The following is a 19,570-nucleotide window of genomic DNA, read 5'->3' as shown; positions in this document are numbered from 1 at the left end:
TTAACAAACTTTTGAATTCTGAAGGCCATTTGTGGTGGGTGAGGGAGTGTGATGGAAGCATGCTCTTCCTGCGGCTCTATGGCAGCCTAAAATGGCTCCTGCACTTAATTGAAAGGTTCTCCTGTCCCAAAAGACGTTTGTCCAATAAAAAGAAAAAAATCTTACCTCACCACCCCCTTGTCTCTCCCACATATCACACAGTCTAAGGGAAAGTCTATGCTAAAAATGCTCTAGTGGCACAACAGCCCTGTGGGAGCACAGACATTATTCACAGCTTTTTCTGTTGCTGTAGGAAATCCACCTAAGAGACCACAGCTAGGTTGACACAATGGCCAAGCAGTGTCAGTGCTGGGGCTTAGGTTAGCTTCACTATGCTGAATTAAGCATGACATTTTTCACAGCACTAAATGATGTAATTAAGACAACTTAACTAGGCAGGGTAGACAAGTGTTAAGAAAAAGAAATAAAAATTGCTATAGCTACGTAAAATACCACTGACCATAAACAAAGCAACAAAACATATCAAAAAGGGGAAAATGTGTTGTCAACATGCATTTCAGCATTTGGGAACCCCAACAGACAACTTCATGTGCATCTAGAGGGGAAGAGATCCAATGATGGGCCACGGCTATGGGAATCTCAGCTGATTTAAATTTGATCAGAAATAAGTTAGCAGAATGAAAGTGTGCTGTACAGTCTGGCCTGCATATTGGCCAAATTTGTGTCTTTGTTTATTTAGTATAGATTATTATGGCCTGGAATATGAGAAATTTTTGTTGTTAGCTGCTAGCTGATACTCCACTGGAGTGAATTTTCACTAGTGTGGCAAAAACTAACTTGGTATTCCCGCCTCCCATCCTGGATGCAGACTAGACAAATTTCCCTCCTGTTTCCCAGCCCCTAGAAACAAGTACGTATCTTCAGGTAGAAAGGAAACTTCCAAAGGTGGAAAACAATATTGAACAATAACACGGACAAAGAGCTAGATTTTCCAGACTGACAGGTATCTGCTTGAGGAGCAGATCAATTAAGAAGTAAAATTGTCCTAGTCTCATGCAGGGAACATGTAACTATCTGGAAACAACTATTGTGACTTTGTCTACACTACTTCCCACCCCCCGCCTCCCCTCCACACCTCTGGTCAATCTATCCTACACCTAGCCAAACTTGATAAATGCATTGTGGTGTCTTCTATGCAGTGAAATCAGTATGGGCTACTTTCCTGTTGGCTCTGGATTCTCTTCTTGTCCTGGTGGAGGACCAGAGTTGATGGGAGAATGCTCTGAGATTGATTTATCGCATCTAAGCAGACGTGGGAAATAAATGGCGGTGGATTGATTACTGCAGCATCGATCAACTGCGTAGTGGAGACAAGTCCCGAGAACTACAGTAAACTCGTTTATCCGGTATTTGATCAACTGGAACTCTCAGACAACTGGCACGATGCTGGCAAACCCTGAGCCATGACGTGGCTTCCCCTCTTTTTTCTTTTTTCAGGTAATCCCAGGGTGCTGTGAGAGCCCTGCACAACCACACTGAGCAGGTTTAATGGCAGGGAGGTGGCCGTTATAGAGGTAACATGTAGCTCTCTGCTCTGAGCTGCCAGGTGAGTCCTGCTATGTTGTGGCTGCTCCTCCCACTGCCACCTGGGGTACTCACAGGTTCCTGGTGTCTGGGCAGGGAGTTGGCCGCTGGACAGCAGTCGGGGGCTCTTCGTGTCCTGTGGCGATAGGTATGCCCCGTGGTGATTGGTGTGCTGCGAGCCCTGAACAGCAATTGGTGAGCCGCAAATGCTGCAGCAGTTGGTGAGCTGCGAGCCCTGCACCCCACGTGGCAATCAGTGAGCCACAAGCCCCAGGCCTTCCGGCGATTGGCAGTCCATGCAGCGAGCTGTGTGCTCTGCACGGCGATCCATGATCTGCTAGCTCCATGTGGTGAGCTGCGATCCGAGAGCCCTGCATTGTGTGGCTATGTGCAAGCCCTGCAAACGGCTCCAGCTGTCTTCACTGAAAGGTAAACAGGGCAATGGTTGAATGGGAGTTTGTGTTGGGCGGGGAGCAGAAAAGCTGAACTTTCTTATTCGGGGGGGCCCCTGATGCCTGTCTGTGCTTCTCCCCAGCTACTCTGGATTAACCACAACTTTTGCATATCAAGCAACCTCCTGATCCCAGGGTTGCTGGATACAAGAGTTTACTGTAGCAAGTAGTAAAAAAACCAGGCACAATGTAAGCAGAAAAGTAGTCATGGATGAAGTTGTACTTTTTTTTCTTTTAAAAAAAAAAAAAAGACCTTAAACTGAAGGATCTTGTGAGTGAAGGAAGCATTTGAGGAAGCCACCAGACCTACATGTTGCTATGTGCCTTGTGGAATGAACATGAATCCATGAGAGAGGAAATTCTAAAGGTATCGTGATACCTGGTCTTGAGCCATCTGTAGATTGCAGCTTTAGATGTGTTCTCTTCGCTCATTAAAATGCAAAGTACCAAGCAAAGTGAGTTCCTGAACAATGCTCTCCTGGCTGTGCAGTCCTAAACCCTAGAAACAGGAGAGTAGGCCCATGGCTTTGAGGTGAAAAGGTCTTGTACCCTGAAGGACAAGATATCTCTTAAAACGAGAAGAACAAACCTTGGTTGTTCGTTTTAGAGTAGTCAATAACACAGCCTTCTTTGGGAAGGCCTCTGAGCGCCCAGAAATATTACTGATCTTTCCCAGTAGCTGCATTCAGATTGTGTCATGCCCATTCCATGAGAATTATACACTGATAATACACAGCCTCCATTACCTCTAAGAATGGTGTCAGTGGCAAATTACTTACAGACTAGGGAGCAGCACAGAGAAGGGGAGGTCGGGGGGGAAGACATGAAGAGCAGCTCCTACTGAAAACAAGCTAATGTCACCAAAACATGCAAGAGGATGGACATATTCGTATCACTGGTTTTTTTTCAGCCAGAAGACTGAGAAGCAAGTTGGCACCATGGTAAGAACACTGGTCTGCAAGGCAGTGGAGAAAAAAGCAATATGAAGACGTCTCTTCTAGCTAATTGTGCTGATAAATTTAAGAATCATCAGTAAAGCCCCATTACAATGAATAAAGAGAATTTACAGCTCTCTCATGGGATAATTTCTTTCAGTATGAGCCAAACACTGAACAAAGCCAACATTTGATTAGCTGCACTGTGAATGCTTTCAATGTAAGGAGGTTTAGATGTTTGTGTCTAAAATGAAAGCTTCGATTCTAAGCTGCAGCAAAGTCTATGGATACTTATAACCCTACAGTGGTGTGCCCCAGAGATAGCTATTGACTGTCAGACAGAAAGAAAAGGTGAGCAAAGGTTACGTCTACACTTGGGAATAAAGTCAAATCAATTAAAGTCGACTTTTTAACACTGCATTTTATAAAGTCAAAGTAGGGTGCCTTTACCTGCTCACAATGTCAACAGTGTGTTCTCATTTCAGATATCACCATCCTCATCATTATCCCAGAGTGCATTTCCCTCACTTCCTGCTTCTGGATGAAAAAAAAATGGCCAAGGAAATTTTTGTGCTGCTTTTACATTGTCTACCGCATGCCATTAGAAGGATAAGATGGATCTGGAGACGCTTCAATGTTTGGCACCGTGTTTTGTGCTGACTTCCCACATTATGATGCAGTGTATTCTGAACTTCATTCCCCTGGAGAATGAGTGGATTGAGGCGGGTGGTGGGCATTTCTGCACACTGAGATCAGGAAAGGAGGAACATGGGAGCATGGGATGCACTGTACACGGTGGAGCACAGGTTCTGGACCCACAAAACCAGCTCAGACTGGTGGAATTGCATCATTTTGCAGACATGGGATGATGAGTAGTGGCTGTAAAACTTCTGCATGCATAAGGCCAGTTCCATGGAACTTTGTGAAGTGCTGTCTTCCGCTCTGAAGCACTGTGATACCAGAATGAGACCTACTTTGACAGTTGAGAAGCGTGTGCAACTGCTGTGTGGAAGTTTGCACTACCAGCCAGCTATTGTTCAGTGGGAAATCAATTTGGAGTGGGCAAATCTACAGTAGAGGCTGTTGTCATCCAGGTAGTCAAGGTGATCACTAACCTTCTCCTGTGAAAGACAGTGACTCTGGGGAATATGCAGGACATAGTGGATGGATCTGCTGCCATGGATTCCCTAACTGCAGTGGGGCCATAGATGGAATGTGCATCCCCATCCTGGCACCCAAACACCAGGCCTCAGAGAATATTAACTGCAAAAGGTACTTCTCTATTGTGTTGCAGGCATTGGTGGATCACAAAGGTCATTTCACCGACATCAACATGGGGTGGTCAGGAAGGGTGCACAATACAAGAATCTTTAGGAATTCTAGTCTGTTTAGAAGGCTCCAGAGTAATAATTTCTTCCCAGACCAGAAAACCAACATTGGGGACATGAAAATGCCCACAGTGATTCTTGGTGACACTGCTTACCCCTTGCTCCCTTGGCTCATGAAGCCATACACAGGCACCCTGGATTCCAGTAAGGGGCTCTTCAAGTACAGGCTGAACAGGTGCAGAATGGTGGTAGAATGTGTCTCATGCCATTTAAAAGCCAGGTTCAGGTGCCTTCTAATACGCTTAGACCTCAGTGAAGAAAATAATACCCCAGCCATTGTGGCCTGCTGTATTCTTTGTAACATTTGTGAGGCAAAGGGGGAGAATTTCATGACAGTGTGGGGAGTGGGGGCAGAGGCAGATTTCCTGGCCAGTAACTATCAGCAACCAGACACAAAGGCAATCAGGAGAGCACAGAAAGATGAACTGAAAATCAGGAATGCCTTGAAAACCAAGTTTATGGATGTGCATGCAGGGTTCTGAATCTCCTGGTGTTAACTAGCATTCCACCCTGCCATCCTGTTTTCTTGCCATTTATGAAATTAACTCCAACCATGTGACAACCCTCGCCACCACATCCAACCCCAAAGCATGGACCTCAAAGCATGTTAACTACTAAACAAAACTTTCTTTTTCCAATCTACAATGTTTTTATTTAGGGGACCCTAATGGTAAAGTAGTAGATACAGGGAAAACAAAAGGAAAACAAAGTCATGGTTGCTGGAATGTTAGTCTTCTGCTGGAGGTGGGGGGTGATTCTTTGGAGTGGACTGCAGGGTTCTCCGTGACCTTCCCCTGCCGCTCTGGGACCCCAATGAGGGGAGGGGGCTGAATATGTGGAGAGAGAAGGTGTGGGAGTGCATGGATTGGACAAGGGATGCAGAGACCCAAACAGGGGAGAGGAATGAATATGGAAAGTGAAGCAGGAAATGGGACATGTATTGCACACGGGGTATAGAGTTGGTTCCTTCAAGCATTGCTTTCATTATCTCCTTTTGCCTGCTTATTAAGGATAGAACTGAAATATGCATTTTAATCTGATCGTCCATCACGCTTCCCCTCTGATCTCTCATGCCCTGTCTTTCCTTGGAGGCCTCCAAACATTCTTTGCCTGCCACTTCAAAATAGTCATCCATGAGCTCCTGACAGCTCTTCTTCCTCCTCTACATTTGGGGTAATCTCACTTCAGAGGACGGGGGCCATGAGTTCTCTGATTCCTGTTTTAAAAAAATCTTTGAAATATTAAGGGCATTGTCATCAGCAACATTTTTATCTTTACTTGGGCAATGCATATTTGGACAGCACCAAGTTCGGAATAAAGTATTTTGAAATTAGTGTAATTTGCATAGTGCAAATTGCATAAATTATGTAGAAGATAATTGCCATGTAGATGTAGCCTTACATACCTATGCTGTGAGGATCAATCAGTTAAAAGTGAAAAATAGTAAGTGCCAGGTATTGTTAGTATTAAGTCTAAACCAGTCAAACACTACACTGAAATACACGTATTTTTCCAAGCAAAAATTATGTGAAAATTGAATTAAGGATGAAAGCACATTACAGGGATGTTGTAATTAATGTAAAATCCAGTACTATAAATCCAGAAAATTCAGAGTCATGGTTAAACTTAAATATGTTACTGAAATAAACAGTACCCAAACAACTTGAAATCTACTCGTCAATGACACCATTCAATAACCATACAATTGAAGTATTTTAATTTTGTCATCTCAGATTAGGCTCGAGAGTTTTTTGAGAGAGAATTTTTTTGTCTCCTGCCCCCCCGCACCCATCCCCAATGGTATCACCACAGAACAAACTTAAGGTTGTTTGCATGCTGTGACTTATCCATACCTTACACTGGTTTGGATTTCTTTTAAACCTAACAGTAAATTTCTGGAGTATATCTTGCTCTTGCTCAGTCGGGGGATAATTACAATATATCTGTAATACACTTTACCCTAAATTACTGATAATGTGCTTAGTCTTCAGTCCAGCTTAACTACTTAACTACAAGAAATTCAAAAAGAAAGCTATCATGCAATTAGTCCAATGATCTGTAGATATGAAGCCTGTCAATACTTAAAATGATTTTTAAAATTTCAATATCTATATCTGTGCCCTTCCTGTCCTGCAAATTCCCTTTGTGCACCTCCCTGTATTTCCCAGCTCATACATTCCAGATTCTTCTCCGGCCCCATCTTTTGAATTCTCCAGGTCCACCTACATTCTCACGTGTATGCATCATGCGTACACGCAACACATACACACACTTTCCCCTATGTCACAAATCTCACATTTCCCTGCATATACCTACAAATATGCATACTCTCTCTGTTGAGCAGACCTGGTGCAACAGGCTGCTTTTGATAACTAAGCATTTAGAACTAACAGATTTATGCAGTGTTTCTCGAGCCCTTACGTCAATAATGATATATTGGGTTTTTTGGGGGAAAATAAAAAGAAAATGTACATGCTTTATTTAATGATTGTATGTTTCTAAACCTGCCCCACATCCAAGCCCCTTGCCCTGAGCGGGTCCCCATCCCCAACCAATTGCTGTTCCCCTTTCTGTCCCTGTCAGGGAGCAAGAGCAAAGTGCACAGCTCACCTGCTCCCGCCTTCCCCAGCCAGCGTGTGGAATGCATCCAACAGAGAAGTTACTCACCTGTAATAACGATGGTTCTTCGAGATGTGTCCCCGTGGGTGCTCCACAATAGGTGTCGGGCTCGCCCGGCGCCGCAGATCAGAATTCTTCTAGCAGTTTCTATTGGATTGCACATGCGCCGATGTGCGCCGCTCCCTTGCGCGCCCTCGGTCATGTGCGCAATCCTGTCCCCGCCAGTTCCTTAACCAACCGCCTCGGATGCTCCTGAAAAACACCAGACAGAGATCCGAAGCGGGGAGGATGGGCGGGTGGTGGAGCACCCATGGGGACACATCTCGAAGAACCATCGTTACTACAGGTGAGTAACTTCTCTTTCTTCTTCGAGTGGTCCCCGTGGGTGCTCCACAATAGGTGACTACACAGCAGTAACCCAAGTAAGGAGGTGGGTAATCGATTCATGTGCAGCTTGCCCCCGAGAGGACTGCTGTCGACAGACGGGTATCCTCATCCAACAACCGATGCAGGGCGTAATGTTTGGCGAAGGTGTCGTAGGATGACCGGGTCGCCGCTCTACAGATGTCTTTTAACGGGATTCCCTTGAAGAAGGCTGTTGATGCCGCCACCGCCCTGGTGGAGTGAGCCCTAGGCGGGGCCAGCAAAGGGGTCTTTTGAAGCTTGTAGCAGATTTTTATACAGGACACAATGTGCTTTGAAATCCTCTGGGAAGAGAGGCCTTCCCCTTTTGACCTGGGAGCGAGAGACACCAGAAGCCTGTCCGTTTTCCGGAAGGACTTAGGTCTGTCTATGTAAAAGGCCAACGCCCTTCTCACATCTAGGAGATGTAGGCGCGCCTCCTTGCTGGAGCTGTGAGGCTTTGGGTAAAACGAGGATAAAACTATTGGTTCGTTAAGATGGAACTCCGAGGAAACTTTTGGAACAAAGTCTGGGTGTAACCGTAAGGTTACCGCCTCCTTTGAGAATACTGTGCAGGGCGGCGTTGCCATCACTGCCGCGAGCTTGCTCACCCTGCGGGCTGACGTAATTGCAAGAAGGAAGGTTGTTTTCATACTAAGGAGTCGGAGGGGTACCGTGGCTAATGGTGCGAAGGCTGGTCCCGAAGGCGCGCTGAGCACCAAGTCCACACTCCACGACGGCAGTAGCGGTTTTTGAGGGGGGTACAGATTTACCAGCCCCTTCAAGAACCTTGTGACGATAGGGTGGGTGAATACGGTGGACCCTTCCTCTTTATGCTGAAAAGCTGATATAGCGGCGAGGTGGACCTTTAGCGAGGATAGAGAAAGGCCGTCTCGTTTGCAGTCCAATAGGTATTCTAGTATTACAGTTATAGGAACGTCAAGGGGAGCTAACTGTTTGGCGGAACACCAGGCTGTAAAGCGTGTCCATTTCTGTTCGTAAGTCCTCCTGGTGGAGGTCCTTCTGCTACACTCCAAGACTTGTCGTACTCCCTCCGTACACGTGCTCTCTAAGGCGCTGAGCCATGGATTAACCATGTTTGTAGGCATAGTCCCTGAGGGTGCGGGTGCACTATGGACCCCTGAGCCTGCGTGAGTAAGTCCGGCGCCACCGGTAGGGGGAGTGGTGGACGATCCGACATGCGCAGAAGCAAGGGAAACCATTGTAGCCAGTCCCAAGTTGGAACTATGAGTATCATGCAAGCTCTCTCCCTTCTGGCTTTCTGCAGAACCTTGTGGATAAGCGTTGGGGGGGGGAAACACATAGAGTAGAGGGCCCTTCCATGAAATCATGAATGCGTCCCCCAGGGACCCCCACCCTATTCCTGCTCTGGAGCAGTACTGGGGACACTTCTTGTTGTACTGGGTGGCAAACAAAATCGACTTGGGGAAACCCCCATGTACAAAATATGCGCCGTAGCAGGTCGGAGCGGATCTGCCATTCGTGCGTGAGTGTGAAACGCCTGCTCAGCTGATCTGCCTTCATGTTGTGGGCTCCTGGCAAGTACGAGGCTTTCAACGTTATGTTGTTGGGGATGCACCAGTTCCACAATCGGACTGCTTCCGCGCATAACGCATGGGATTGTGCCCCTCCTTGTTGATTGATGTAGAACATAGTGGAGGTATTGATCCCGACTACTTTGCCGTGCAGGTATTCCCGAAAATGTCTGCACGCATTGAACACTGCTCTGAGCTCCAGTATGTTTATGTGCAGTGTCTGTTCCGCAAGGGACCATAGCCCTTGCGTCACCTTGCTGCTAATGTGCGCTCCCCATCCTATGTGGGAGGCGTCGGTTGTAAGAAAAATAGAAATTTGTGGTTGGTGGAAGGGCACCCCTACTAGCAGGTTCTTGGGATTTTCCCACCACGCTAGCGATCTGCACACCTCCGTCGTGGGCGACACTACCCTGTGGACAGCGTGGGATACCAGTTTGTAAACGCTCGCCAGTCAATGCTGCAGGCTTCGCATGTGTAACCTGGCATTCTGTACCACAAACGTCGCTGCCGCCATGTGCCCCAACAGTTGCAGGCACGTTAGGACCGGCACCGTGGCGCTGTACGTCATGACTTGCACCAGGGAGTTGATGGCGCAGAAGCAGGCGTCGGGCAGGTATACTCTTGATGCGATAGAGTTTATGCGTGCCCCTATGAACTCTATATCTTGCGTGGGTTCGGTCTTTGACTTTGCGAGGTTGATAACTAGGCCCAGTGAAGTAAACGTGTTCACAGTGACGCGTATCATGCGTATGACCTCTGCCTTTGAGGCCCCTTTCAGTAGGCAGTCATCCAGATATGGAAAAATAAACATCCCGTCTGTGCAGGTAGGCTGATACCACTGCCAGGGTTTTGGTAAAGACTCTGGGTGCCGAGGATAGGCCGAATGGAAGAACCCTGTACTGGAAATGTTCCCCGCTGACCATGAAGCGGAGGAAGCGTCTGTGTGCCGGGTGGATTGTTACATGAAAGTAAGCGTCTTGTAAGTCGAGGGCTGCAAACCAGTCTCCATCATCCAGTGCCGTAAGTATGGAGGCAACTGTAATCATCCGAAAGCGCTGCTTGCGCACGTAACGGTTGAGGCCCCGTAGATCCAAAATCGGCCTCCAGCCTCCTGTTTTCTTCTCTGTTAGGAAGTAGCGTGAGTAAAAACCTTTCCCTTGGAATTGTTCCGGCACTCTTTCCACCGCCTCTATGAACATGAGGTGATCTACCTCCTGCTTCAGCCTCGCCTCATGGGCAGCGTCCCTGAGATAAGGCCGGGTGGGAGGTTTCGTTGGTGGAAGTGACTGGAAGGGGATCGTGTAACCCGTGGCTATAATCTCTAGCACCCATTTGTCTGTTGTGATCTTTTGCCATTGGGAGAGGAACGGTTTGAGGCGATGATGGAACATGAGATGAGAATGGCATTGAGCGATGGTGTTGATGGTGCAGTCCTCAACATATCCGTCAAACTTGCTGTTTCTGGGCTTGCCCCGAGGGTGTATGGCTTTGTTGAGAATGTTGCCTGGGGGCCCTGTACTGCTGCTGCTGTTGATGGCGCCCTTGGTCATAGCCTCGCTGATGTTGTGTGCGCTGTGGTTGGAAAGCCTAGCATCTTTGCTGAGGACAGAATTTCTTTTTCTTGTATGGGGGAGTATAAATACCCAAGGTCTTAAGTGTGGCCCTCGAGTCTTTGCTGGAGTGGAGGACTGAGTCGGTTGAGTCTGCAAACAGCTTTTGCTTGTCAAAGGGAAGATCCACGATCTTTGCCTGTAGGTCTCTGGGGATACCGGACGTCTGGAGCCAGGATTCCCTATGCATTACCACTGCTGCAGCTGTTTAACGTGCCGCTGTGTCTGCCACGTCCAGGGCAATCTGGACTCCCATCCGCGATGCCGCGTAGCCCTCTTGGACAATTGCCTTTAACACCGGCTTCTTGTTCTCCGGAAGTGAATCCATGAGACGAGTAAGTCTAGAGTAATTGTCAAAGTTATGGTTTGATAGATGTGCCGTGTAATTTGCCATTCTCAATAATAGGGTAGAGGAGGAGTAGACCTTCCTGCCGAACAGCTCTGATTTCTTAGCATCTTTATCCGACCCCCTGATTTGTACTGAGACGTCTTCGACCTCTGCTGGGACAATTCGACCACCAAAGAATTGGGTTGTGGGTGGCTAAACAGGAACTCTATGCCCTTGGCTGGGACGAAGTACTTCTTATCCACTCTCTTGTTCGTAGGCGGAATAGAGGCCGGAGTCTGCCATATGTTAGTGGCTGACTCCATAATGGCTTCGTCCAGCGGGATAGTGATTTTAGATGAAGCCGGTGTTCTCAAATTTTTCAGGAGTTTATGGTGCTTCTCCTGCACCTCTGCTATTTGAATGTCCTGCATGAACGCTACTCTTTTGAACAGCTCCTGGAATTGTTTAAGGTCATCCGGAGGGGAGACATCCCCGGGGGCAATGGCCTCATCTGGGGAGGATGAGGAGGAACCGCTGGGGTAAGCCTCCCCGAAATCCTCTGGCTCCCGAGTTCGGTGGTATGCTTGCTCCCTGGTGGGCTGTGAAGGGAAGTCTCGGGACTCTGGACCTAATTCCCCCTGGGACAACTGCGTTCCCGTCCCAGAGCGAGAGTGTACACAGGAGTATTGACAAGTAGTAGGAGAGGACCTGCCCCTGGATCTAGACCTGCGGTGTCTGTGTTCAGCATGATGAGGACGACCATAGCAACATGGGCAAGGGCCCGGTGATGGAGACCTGGACCACGAATGGGGAATGTACCCATGATGTCTGGGAAAGGGGGATCTCCGTGACGACATTGACAGTGGTGAAGCTGGTTTGTGATAGTACTCAAGGGGATCCATGCCCAAAAATGGTGAAGGTGGCCTGAGCCACGGCAAAATTGGTTGGAGGAACGGAGAGGGAGGCCCGAAATAAGCCGGTGGAGTTGCCGCCTGGCAGTGCAGCGTGTGTATCTCGGGAGGGGGGCTGGGTGATAAGGGCATCGCAGCCCCGCCTGGAGATGGACTAAGGTGCCGGGTTTTAGCTCTAGCCTTGCCCCTCCCCTGCAGGATGGGCGCCGCCCCCTCCCGTGCTGGGGATCTCGGCCCCATTGTCAGCGCCGCGCTTGGCACCGTCAACAGCGGTGCCGTGCGGGTAGCTTCCTCTGGCGCTGGTAGGCCCCGTGCTGGGTGCCCCTGCGCCGTCGCGGGAGCCGGTGCTGTTTGCGGCGGCGGCGCCGATTCCGGCACTTGCCATGCTGGCGCTCGCGGCGCCTTCTGTGCTGCCTGCCGTATAGTCGGAGGTCCGGCCTCGGCCACATGCGCTGCTGTGCTGCCGCTTTCATCAGCTCGCGGCTGGGGGCTCTGCGTTCCGCCCGTCCTGCTCGCTGGGACCGCCAGCAAGGATCGAACCGGGAGGAGTTTCCTCCTCTTCTGCACAGAGGGGGTCAAAGAGGCTGCCTTCCTTTTATGCGATCCAGAGGGCCCTTCTGTGTGAGGCTTCTCCGGCGGCTCAGGCTGGAGGGCCTTATCAAACAAGATCATTTTGAGCCTATTTCTCTGTCCTTCCTGGCCCTGGCTGTAAGCTTAGCGCAGTGGGAACACTTCTGGGTAACATGAGACTCCCCCAGGCAACGAATGCATTCACTATGCCCATCTGAGGCTGGCATAGCCTCACGGCATGACTCACACTTCTTAAACCCCGAGGAAACCATCGCGGTGAGTCTTTACTGTTAATAGGGTACTTAGCCACTAATCAGTGCTTTCTAACCCAAAATAACATTCATGGCCTTCAGGGCAGCGGACGGCTTAACAGCCTATTGTCCGCCCCTCTTTCCTTCGTTCCTCTTCTCTCTGCTATTTAATATGCTCTTCTCTTTCTTTTTTTTTTTGTATAATAGTGACAAACAACGAACTAACACATAAAAACAACTATCTTATCTGTCTCAGGCTTTAGCCGAAGCAGATTCCGTCTGCAGCCGATGGTGGTTGAGAAGGAACTGGCAGGGACAGGATCGCGCACATGACCGAGGGCGCGCAAGGGAGCGGAACGCATCGGCGCATGCGCAATCCAATAGAAACTGCTAGAAGAATTCCGATCTGCGGCACCGGGCGAGCCCGACACCTATTGTGGAGCACCCACAGGGACCACTCGAAGAAGAATGTGCACTTTCCCCTCATTCCCTAACAAGGAGGAAGAGGAACAGCAAACAATGAATCTGGGGGTGCGGCAGCTTCAGCTCTCCCAAAGTCGCTGACACAATCAAACCCTGACCTTACTTTAAGTTATGATAAATTGTACAGTAAGGTCTTGGAGTATGCGAGGGTTCCATTCCACACGTTCTTGTGTGACCTGGGTTTCGCGTAAGTGGGGGTCCAGCTTTTTCCCCAGCGAAACACACGTTCTGCAGCTGGGGAAGCAGCAGAAAGGAAAGTCCTTGGGGGTGGGGGCAATCAGGGAGGATTAAGCCTGGCAGTGGGTTGGAGCTGTGGGGGGTGGGTGGGTGGGGCTAAGCCTTGGGTGGGTTGGAGCTGCAGCAGGGAGAGGGGTGGAGTTGACCCGGAGCTGTGTGCAGTGGTGGTGAGCTGGAGGCCTGCTCAGGTGGTGAGCCGGCAGGGGGGTTGAACTGGAGTCACACAGAGGTGGGGGGGGGGGGTGTGACTGAATCAGAGCTGTGCGTGGGGGGTTTGAACCAGGGTGGGAGGATGGAACTGAGGCTGTGTGAGAGGGGTCTGAACCAGGGCGGGTGGTTTGAACTGGAGCCGTGTGCAGGGGGTGAACCAGAGATGCGAGTGAAGGGTGGTGAGCTGGAAACAGAGCCACCATAGCCAGGTGTGGAGGTGGGGAGTAAGCTGGAGTCGTGTACAGCTGGTGGGGGGGTGGGGGGAGGAGGGTTGAACCAGGGCCAGGGAGGTTGAGCTGGAGTTGCACCTGAGGGGTAGTGAGCTTGAGCCAGAGGCAGGGGTGAGCAGAGCTGAGCCGGGGCTGTGCAGTTCCAGGGGATTTGAGCCAGGGCGGAGGGAGCGAGTTAAGAGCAACTGGAAATCACACTGCAGGGTTTACTGTAGGAAGCAGGGTCAGTCGCTTTAAGAGTGGGGTCACGTACTCTGAGTTCACATGCTGTGAGACCTTACTGTACAGCAAATTTGGTGGTCCTAACTCTTACTATTTAGGAGGAGTTCTTGAAGAGACAGACAGACAAAAACTCCTGCAAATATATAATAGATTAATGGTCATATTTTCATAACTGAAAATTCACCTTGCAGCAGAGGCAGGTGCATATAATCTTCAGAGAAAGACATAAACATGGCTGCTTTCTCCAATTGTTCTTAGAGAGCATGAAGCCAAGATGCTCTTATTAAGATAATGGTACCCCGTGCTGCCACAGGGCAAAGGGGAACAAAAGTTCCACTGAGAACAAGACAGAAATGCCCTTTCCAGAATGGCCACTTGAGGGAGCCTCTGGCTTCAGTCCTGCTGAGCACAACTGGAGACAGCAGCCATCCTGAAAAATAGTTTTTCCACGGAATTCTCTGTACGACAACATTCTTCAGTTCTTGCTTAAGAAGCAATGAAGAACAGGAGACAATACTGATTTAACCCTAAAATAACCCCTTCAAATGTAGTCTCTGCATAATACCTCAGTACAACATGAAATTTTAGGAATCTGAAAAGTTAGGTTATTAATATCATTTGGGAGAAAAAAGAGCAAGCCAGACACCAAATACTAAATTTCTTAAAATAACCTATTTTTAGATGTAAAACAGTTAACAGATTCACCTGCAAATTCTCACAAAACACTGTTTTATATTCAAAGTAAATGCAGTGATTTTATGGAAGATACACAAAATTTTTCATATACAACCAAGAGGTCAATTTCTTGCTTTAAGTGGAAAGCTATTCATCCTTATTTATGGAGGCGCCAGCTGCGACTCCACAAGAAGCTTCCAAACTTGTGGTCAGTCTGTGTTCCTATCAATCAATCAACATTTTATTGGTAAAAGAGTCTCATGCTTGAATCATTAAAGAATGCCAAATTTTGACTTTTTAGTCTTATGATTGTTATCTGGTCATAATTTAAAAAGTTTTATGCATCTTAATTCTTATTTTCTCTACAATGATCATTTTATTCCAAATCTTTAATTTAAATGTACACTACTAGACATTTTTTTCTGATATACATTTTAGGAGATTATGACTCATCATTTTTCCCTGCAAAGTTTACTAACACATTGCAGTCAGTATCAGATTTCAATACTGAATGTACAAAAATATAAGTTATCCAGGGACTATCTTTTCAGTTCTTTCTCACAAGCAAATGCAGGCCTTGGACATATTGTACATACGTCTCTCCTACTGATATCAATGGGAAGCACACATATGCATTGGACCCTGAGTCCTAGAAATAATACCTACCTGACACTCTTGCGATGTTTGCTTTAACTGAAGAATTTGGCACTCAGTTATAATGAGGCCCGTTTTACCTGACGAATCAAGCTATTGCCAATGCTATAGCTTCAATGAGATTGATTCTAAACTTGGTTTATTATGACTAAGAATGTACTAACTCCTCCCCAAAAAACTGCAGCTGAGCAAATCCATATTTTAACAATACAGAACCTCTGTTATTACAAACTTCAAAACAAAACCAAGGAATTCCATATAATATTTATACTTTCAAAAGTACAATATTAATGCAGATCTGTCAGTTAGAAATAACAGCATTGTGTTAGGCCTACAGGGTTTCTTTAACATAAAACTAGTTTACAAATGCTGAAAAGCAATAGTGGTCCAATAGTCACCATTACACATGAATTTGTCTCTTCCAGAAAATAAAAAATCCCAATTAAATTTACCAGTATCAAGAAATATTAATAAAACGCTCCCAAACATGCCACAATCACTATTCACAAATAAAGTTAAAATGAAATATACAAAAAATTCACTTAATACTGTTAAATAACAATAAACTACAAGATTTCCTGAACCGAAATGGTAGGACCCCTGAATGTTTTACAGTGAATGTCAGGAAAAAATTAAGTTATCTATGACTATATTCATGATATACCAGCCAAAGATTTACATGACCATTTCAAAATATACCAATAAAGATTTACAGTCTCTTTAAGATGCACTAAACAAATAGGTGCATAAAGGTGAACACAAATGCTTTAAAATACTGTTACCATTACCAAGGGTGTACTTATGATACTCACTGAGATGCATAAGCATAGTAGTAATATGTTTACTATTTCTGGTAAACAGATAACATCTACGATCTTAAAAACCCTCTAAGTTCCCATGTTTTCAAAGGTCTGCAGTATATAGTGAGTTCTTATCAAGTATGTACTTTCATCTTTTCAGTTGATTTCAAGTGAATAATGACATAATGAGAGATCAACAAGGGGGGGAAAATGGGACATTATTCCCATGCTCTTGTATTCAGTCATCCTGTTCTCTTTTAAAGATAAATGCAGTTTCAAAAGAAAAACAGGGTACAATGTATGTGAATTATCTCCTCCCTATTTATATTTCTAACAAGGCTAAAAACCAGGTAAAAAAGTACTTGTATCAAGAGGAGACATATGCACAATAATGTGCAAATATCTTCAGAATAAATCCTGACAAAGTTTATCATCCAATCTCCTTTACCTGTTGCTGACATAAGATCTGAGAGCAAATAATAGATAATTATTCACTTGTTTGAATCAACTTTCTTAAAACATAATGTGCTTTATAATATTTAATCTACTGTATTTCCACTGTTAAATAAGGAATCAAGTGCTATGAACTTAGAGCGTTAAAGATGATTCACCTATAGTTAAGCAAAGCTATGTTTACATTCTGGGAAACACTGCAGTTTGAAAAATACAAAACCGCAGCAGTAAAACAGTTTATGAAGAGAAACAGATGCATTCACATATTATAAAGCCATTGCAACTTTTTCAGGCATTCAACTGTTGTTTTAACTATACAGACAGTAGTTATTTAGCAGCAATGATTCCGCAATAAATAATGCACTGTGTTTCTCAGTTCTGCACAAAAATTGCAGCTACAGTTACATCGATAGCTGTAACCTACTGGCTCTAATGGCAGAGGAGACCTTAAAACCAACTGTACAAAAATTGTCACACTGTGACAACAAATATAAAAACATGTTGGAAATAAAAAGACTCCACTGCGAAGAGGACAGTGTATACAAACGGAGATTCCAAGTCCACCGAAAGAAACGTCAGCTCTGAGTCCTTGATTGACGCGATACTCTTGGTCTTGAAACTGCATTACCATCTTTAAAAAAGCATGCTCTGCCTTCTGTTCTTCCCATGTGCTAAAACATAACATGGATGCTGTTAAGAAACTGAAGCGCTCTTACAATAAATACTGTTACAGCACTCTCCTGAGATATGTTTGTATGATCATCCTCTGCTTTTTATTATATGTATCTATTTTCCTAATATTTATATGTATTTAATCTTTTGCTAATGCAGTCCATTGTATTTGCTTCCACTGACATATTTGATGTCCCTTCCATTGTACATCAAATATGTTATTCAGTAGTAAAATAATGAATGTTTTTAAGTGCAGTTTTCTTAGTGCTTGTCACCTACCATCTCAAATAAAACTCATTGTTTGTGTGTTTAACAGGATACGTATTTTATAAATACGAATAATGTCCATATATTCACAAAAGTAAATTTTACACATTATTTCAGTTTATAGCACATCTAGCAGAGCCCTCTAGATGCAAATACAAGAAATACCATGATGAATATTTCCATACCTGTCTCGGGATAAGAGGAATTTCGAAAGCCAGGGTCTTTCTGCAACTGAATCTCTTTCAGACTGAATATTGATACACCTATAACAATAAAAGAAAAATCAAGTCCGCACTTACATGTGATTAAATTTTATTGACTAAATTCTATTCTCAGTTACACTAGTATAAATAAGCAGAAAATGCAGCCTCACGTGGAGTAGACAAACTGCTTCTCAAAGTGCTGATAAATATCTGAACCAACTAATGTGCTTTGTTATCTCATCAGTTTTCTTTATGAACTGGGCACCTTGCAAGTAAGAATAAGACGCACAAGAGTCTCACTCCAAAATCTACTCATTATAAAAGAGATTTCTGTTCTAGGCAAATAAAAATATTTTTAACATATCTATATATAAATCTATCATATATATACATAAATCTATATAAATCTATCATAAATATAAAGTCCATTGTATTTTCATTTTATGCTGTGACACTTTTGCCTAAGAAAGTTACCTATCACAGGTAACGCTTTGTGCTGCTATTAATAAAAGAAAAGATATTATCAACCAAGGTTAATGGCACATTACTGCTTTTTTACTTCTCTTACTTTCAGGCAAAGCATGTATCCGCGTTCCAAGACTTCTGAAGTATGCATGTTTCATGGCTTCTTCTGCTGAGATTCTCTTCTTAGATTCATACTGTTACAACAAAGGACTTCATTAAAATGTAATTAACTTTCCTTACAGTTTTTCTAATGGCAATCAGTTAAAAGACTGAAAATGGGCTATTTGTATATGCTCATAGTGAGCTGAAATGAAATGAGATCTCTCTTAAAATCAGATTAAACAAAAAAAGATTTTGCAACACTCTGTGCATTATATTGCCGGACTTTCTATAAAGGTATCGTACGAAATCCTGATCCAAAATAGTCAACTCAACTGGTTTTGTGCTTGCATTTTTGCACCCCAAAGATGACAATGAGTTTATTTCACTAAAACTTGTCAAGCATGCAAGAACATACTTCAGGCAGGCTGACAGGAGGTGTTTGCTCTGGATACATAGCTGAGTAAAAAGCAGATAACAGGGTGGATTTTAAGCACCAAACTGCACCTTCCTCAATTTTAAACTAAGTAGAGGCAGAATATGTCCAACTCATCTGACATACACACATTTCACTGGGACCATATTTGGGTTACAAGGCTACCACCAGAAAACAAATGATTTGAGACAGATTTCTCATCTTATTTCTAAAATGCCTTCTGATGTGGAAATGCAGCACGTACAGCCAATGAACACAGACAGGCAAAGCTTACCAGCAAGGAGCAACTGTTAGCCATAACAATGCTGACTAAATTAATACCTACAATAAAATCAATGTACCTCAATGCTCTCTTTTTATATTTTATTTCTTTAGTAATTTAATCTGATTTATGAGTGTCTTACCCATCTTTTCTTTGTTCATTCTGCTGTTCTCTACATGCTACAAGCCAAGATTTGCTGAATTCATCTTTAATTCTTAAAAATGTAGTGAGAATTCAGTTATATGAATTACATTTTATTTATAAAAGACAGAATAAAGAAAATTATGTCCATATAAAATAAGAGACTAATCCCTGAATTCTTGAGGGTAAGTGGACTAAAACCCACTCAGTTGCCTGTTACACAATGAACCTGCCATCAATGATACTTAAAGTCCTACTCAAACTTCAACTGTATATATGATGTAACTGATTTTGTGGCTTTGATCCTTTAAAAAAGGACCCCAAAATACAAATTAATGGAAGATAAAACTTGGAAAACATCTTACCTGAAGAAACTTTGCTATCAATTCAATTCCTTCAGAGTCTAATCTAGAAATAGCAAATGCCAAATAGTTGAGTGAGTAATATTCAGAAAC

At 44.9% G+C, this 19,570-nt stretch overlaps 1 protein-coding gene across 2 annotated transcripts in view; it reads right to left on the bottom strand.

Annotated features, from left to right (window-relative positions):
* Nucleotides 1–14,702: 14,702 nt before the first annotated feature.
* CDK17 (cyclin dependent kinase 17) overlaps nt 14,703–19,570 on the bottom strand; it is a 199,610-nt gene continuing 194,742 nt past the window's right edge. For both annotated transcript variants that reach the window (XM_075011569.1, XM_075011560.1), the window contains exons 14-17: nt 19,481–19,523; nt 18,281–18,371; nt 17,695–17,772; nt 14,703–17,241 (exon numbers count right to left, since the gene is read on the bottom strand). In XM_075011569.1, coding sequence (XP_074867670.1) covers nt 17,204–17,241; nt 17,695–17,772; nt 18,281–18,371; nt 19,481–19,523 — 250 coding nt within the window. In that variant the 3' untranslated portion in view covers nt 14,703–17,203. The remainder of the gene's footprint in view (nt 17,242–17,694; nt 17,773–18,280; nt 18,372–19,480; nt 19,524–19,570) is intronic.

Source organism: Carettochelys insculpta, chromosome 1, assembly GCF_033958435.1.
Source record: "Carettochelys insculpta isolate YL-2023 chromosome 1, ASM3395843v1, whole genome shotgun sequence".
Lineage (NCBI taxonomy): Eukaryota > Metazoa > Chordata > Testudines > Carettochelyidae > Carettochelys > Carettochelys insculpta.
This window is presented reverse-complemented; position numbering and strand designations above follow the sequence as displayed.